At 34.0% G+C, this 4,920-nt stretch overlaps 1 protein-coding gene across 1 annotated transcript; it reads left to right on the top strand.

Moving 5' to 3' along the window:
* The first annotated feature begins 411 nt into the window (after positions 1 to 411).
* On the top strand, positions 412 to 1,362 carry LOC116342716 (deoxyuridine 5'-triphosphate nucleotidohydrolase-like). The gene is made up of 3 exons (XM_031770431.1): positions 412 to 528; positions 613 to 717; positions 789 to 1,362. Coding segments are annotated over exons 1-3 (447 nt in total). The 5' UTR covers positions 412 to 526; the 3' UTR covers positions 1,129 to 1,362.
* Positions 1,363 to 4,920: the final 3,558 nt, after the last annotated feature.

Below are 4,920 nucleotides of genomic sequence, written 5' to 3'. Positions count from 1 at the left end.
GCGATGATTGATGTGTTGTTGGTGCATTTCCATCAATTGTGAATTCGTTTATTTCAATTCAAACGACGTGCCGCTCGAAGTGAGTGCAATGCAAAAATAAAATAAAATGTAAACATTCAATTAAGCTTGATTCAGTGCAGAAATCATTAAATAAAACGAAGAAAACATCGAAATGAAGTGAAGAGGAAAACACCTTTCTATGATTGGATATTTAAAATAATTATTCATTCATTATCAAAACAAAAATATTCAGGTCAACTTTAGCATTCATCACATTCTAACGAATGTTTCTATAGTTAACACGCAAAGTACTTAAGAACACATTTTGAACATGCGTAAAACTGACATTACGTATTGGCATCGGTTACCACTGTGAATAGGCTTACAATTTTCACGCAAATTTTTAGCGGCAAACAGACAAGCAATGACTTTATTCTGCATTTGCGCTTTCAATTGATACACAGCTGTCTTTTGCAAACCTATATTCAAACTGTTCAATTTACTAAGAAAAACTAAATACTTCAAAATGTAAGTTTAATTTATTAATTCTGATAAATTGGTTGGTTGGAAAAACTCGATTAAATTGCAATTTTGTTTTGTTCTGATTTTTAGGGTTTTATCACAAGAAGAAACAACTTTGCGCTGGGCAAAATTAACTGAACATGCTTTCGAGCCAACCAAAGGATCCGAACAGGCTGCCGGACTTGATTTGCGAAGGTATAAAGAAATATCGAATATTGTTTTTAAGTTTATCACTATTAATCAAAGTGTTCAATGTGATCCTGTAGTGCATACGATGCAGTTGTTCCAGCTCGTGGCAAAGCTTTGGTGAAGACTGACATTCAAATTGAAGTACCAGTTGGAACGTATGGCCGTGTTGCACCGCGTTCAGGTTTGGCATGGAAAAATTTCATCGATGTTGGTGCCGGAGTCATCGACCAAGACTATCGTGGAAATGTTGGTGTCATTTTATTCAACCATTCCGACGTTGATTTCGATGTGAAAAAAGGTGACCGGATCGCTCAATTGATCTGCGAACGTATCGTCTACCCAAATTTGAAGGAAGTCGATAGTTTAACAGAAACAACTCGTGGTGAAGGTGGCTTCGGATCGACTGGAACAAAATGAAATTTTGTTTTCATTTGTCCATGGATTAAATCCTGAAACTTATTCGTACCATGTCGAACATGCCATTACATACATTTTCTAGAAAGAATAAAAAAAATACACAGTGATACTTACAAATAACCTCAAAAACACCATATATTCAAAATACACATCTCAACATTTAGATTTTACATAGCATTTTTATGCATCGAATTTAAACTGAAATGTTGTTTTCTATGAATAAAAAGAATTCCATTTCGTAAGCAAAAAAAAATCATAAGTTTTTCACTCATTAGAATAAACCATAAACATGACACACAGGAATTGTAATTGTTTTGGGTTTTCAAAGATCGTCTTTTTTTATCTCTTTCAGTGCCAATATCAATTTGCTTTGTATCGAAACAATAAACAATATGATGGACTGTCAATGAAGTACGTCATGTGTAATAAGCATAGTTTTTGCTTTTGGATTTGATGGAACTTTTTATGTGCCTGAGGTAAAACAAAAACCATTCAGATACCGGTAATGCAAACATCAGCAATGCAAGTAGCAATGGCTAATGTATAGTAATGTATATATATTTTTATGGATTTATTGCAGCTCAGAGAATTCTCAATTAGAAAATAGTGAATGTAATGCACATCAAAGCATAACCACAAAGAATGAAAAAAAAACAACAACAACAGCTCGAGTTGTATGGAATGATGATCGCGGTGCTGTGTGCAATTTATTTTCACGTGCATTTTTAGTAAAAATTTGTCAAGCAGAACATCTCAACAAGTGAGTTCTTGAAATTGCCTGCCTCAAGAAGATTTCCAGAAGTGTAGTTTTAGCGCTTTTTGGTGAAAGAATGATGTGAGCATTATTTTGATCCGTTGCTTAGTTTTCTCGCGCACACAATATTGTTTCGTTTTTATTGTCGGAACATATATGCATTAGTTTTCTAACCAGAGAAATTGTAATCAACCAATATTGTTTTAGTTTATTATTTGTGAATAACTGTTGATACGCGCGGTGAAATTCTCCCTTTTCATACAAAAAAAAAAAAAAAAAAAACAATCTATATTAGGAAAAAGCGCAAAAGAGAAAGAAACACACAGTTTTCTAAGAAATTCAGTGAAGAGAATCGATTCTATGTTTGACATATTTGACCCGCAAAATCACGATTTCCTATTTTTAAAAACTAAAGGTCAATAGGATAAGACTGGCGATTGAATGCAACAAATCGATACATATTTTTGAATTGATTTTTACAAAATGACAAAACCTAGGACAAAGAACACGCCAATTCTATTTATTCGTAAGCAAAACCAAATTTCGCCAATATTGTGGTCACTGCTTAGCAATAGAGTCGCCACCTGAATCGATAACAAATGATCCATGAATGAAATCTCTTTAAAGGTTAGCAAACTGCTACGCTGTTGGCTTGTTATCGGTTCCGCGGTAGAGTTGTAATTTCTAAACTCAATATTGTTTTTTTTTGCGCATTGTGTCTTTGGTTAGAAAGAAACATGATCAAGAACCATAACACAGAAGTAACAAATAAATATATATGAAAAAAGATTAATACATGAAAAAAATAAGAGAGAAAAGAAATTGTATCAAAACCGAATGAATAATTATGAAGTGAGCGCACCGAAACCGTCGGGGTTGACCTGTGATAAGTTCAGTGCGCATATATGCGATTTTATTATTATATTACACATCGCTTACTCTTTGCGCATTCATTTTATTTTGATTTATACTAACCACGGATGCAGTTAAGTCTGGTTGCAATCATAGTGCTACCTTCGTTTTGTATATCCATCGTGTATGATATACTAGATTTTTGTTACGATTGTTGCTTTTGTGGTCCATTTTTTGCGTCGAAAATTTTTCATCTAAGCTTTCACCGGGTCTTGTTTGTGTGTGTGTGTGTTTTTGTGTTTAGTTCCGAAATGCTTTTTGAAGAGATAAAATTTGAAAAGTGGAAAGGAGATCATAGCCTCGAAAATAGCAGATGTAGTAAATATTGTTCAGCCAATTATTATTCCAATAGTATAAATAAATCGCGGATGAGCAAAACAAATACGAGCGTGTAACGAAAATACTTTGAATTTCAGATAAACAACCGCATGTCTTTCAATTTTACCGATCATTACTTCCTCTTTTGCTCAATTTTACTGTTCTACTTTTACGATATTTTTGTTGTTGTTTGATTTGCCCGTGAATTTAGTGTAGCAAAAAAAATATATTGTTAAATAAATTTCATAAAAAATCAGTCGAATCAGTACCAAATGATTGTTTTTTTTTTTTTTGTTAAATTCCAAAATCATATTATTTCGTGTTTTGAATTGAAAATAAAGTGGCGCGTGTTGAAAACACATTTTTATGATGTAAACAGGTGCAACTTGATTCGTTCGTTGCTGGATGCGATGAACTTTGTTTTGTGACTGTAAGCTTTATTGCGATTTTTACAAGTGCTAAAGAAACTACGACACAAAAAAGGAATTTGCATCTTGTTCTTGTCAAAGTGGTAACATAAAAATTGTCTAGGCGTGTTTAGTGGAAAGTCTTGAGGCACAATCATTATTCACTTGAAAATGACCGAAAAAAAGAGAGAATTACGCGATACTCAAGAGATTTCGAGAACTTCGAAAAAAGAAGCCTATGAGCGACTAATTCAGTAATATTTTATTTTATCCGTAGCGAATGTTTAATAGCGCATTTTGCAGTGTCCATCAGACGAAAACGCTATATCGTTCGACGTGCTGCCAAGTTGAATCTGTGCGCTAATGATTGAGCCAAATGGCAAATCGACCGTGGCTGTAGATAAGAATTTACGACCACTCTGGGACACAAAACACAATCATTTTTTATTTTACATGCAACAGCTTTCAGCAATATTATTATGTTGGACATCGTTATCATTAGATGTTGGCAGTTTTAGCGTCGCAACTCTCTCAAGTGTTTGGGATGTGGTAAATATAGTTTGATTTGTTTCGCCCGTGTATGTTTTTTTTTATTCGAAACGTACCTATGAAGTCCTATTAATTGCAATCTATTCATTTGGCTTCTTTGTACACATAAGACTGGAGCTGCTTCATGTAGCTTTTTTTTTGCTCTATGTGAAATCACAAACACAATGTCAGTACACTTAGTTCAATTTCGTTTTGCTTTGAATTTCTTTGTAAACCTGACTGTGCGTACATTTTGTTCTCTCTCTCTCTCTTTCTCTCTCTTTCTCTCTCTTTCTCTCTCTCTTTTCTTTTCTCTTCAAACAATATTTATTATTATTACCACACCGCCAATTCATTGTATATTTTAAATTGCATTACTTGATTCATGTGCTCGGCATTGAATTCGAATTGCTATTCGAGTATATAGCAGTTGGAAGTGCATCGTGTTCATACAAGCCGGCAATAGCATGGCACTTCGATTTTTAATAGTTTCCGAGTGTTTCTATGTGTGATTTTGCTTCTTTTTCATCTTCGTTCAATGTTGTAACATTATTCATTTGCCGGTAGATTTTTGTGGTAGCCAATTTGAGTAGCAAAAGGTAAATTGTGTGTATCCGTTTGATGACGATTTAGTTACCAAACACACACGGAATATGTTCGAAAGACAGCGAACAATTCGAAGATTAGAGAAAAGAAACAGATAATAATTGCATGCATTCTGTTTGGGCGCACTCCGCACTCATCATATCATACATGCCATTGAATTGCAATGTACATTGCTATACATACTACCGTTTTCCAATGTGTTACATTATTGTTGGTTGCTCTTACGCTTTCGTCCTTCTCGAGTACACCGCAATTCAGCATACAAAA

The sequence above is a fragment of the Contarinia nasturtii genome, unplaced genomic scaffold (genome assembly GCF_009176525.2).
Source record: "Contarinia nasturtii isolate CC-2019 unplaced genomic scaffold, AAFC_CNas_1.1 Cnas_scaffold_911, whole genome shotgun sequence".
Classification (NCBI taxonomy): Eukaryota; Metazoa; Arthropoda; class Insecta; order Diptera; family Cecidomyiidae; genus Contarinia; species Contarinia nasturtii.
The sequence above is the reverse complement of the archived record's forward strand: the minus strand, read 5'-3'. Positions and strand labels throughout refer to the sequence as shown.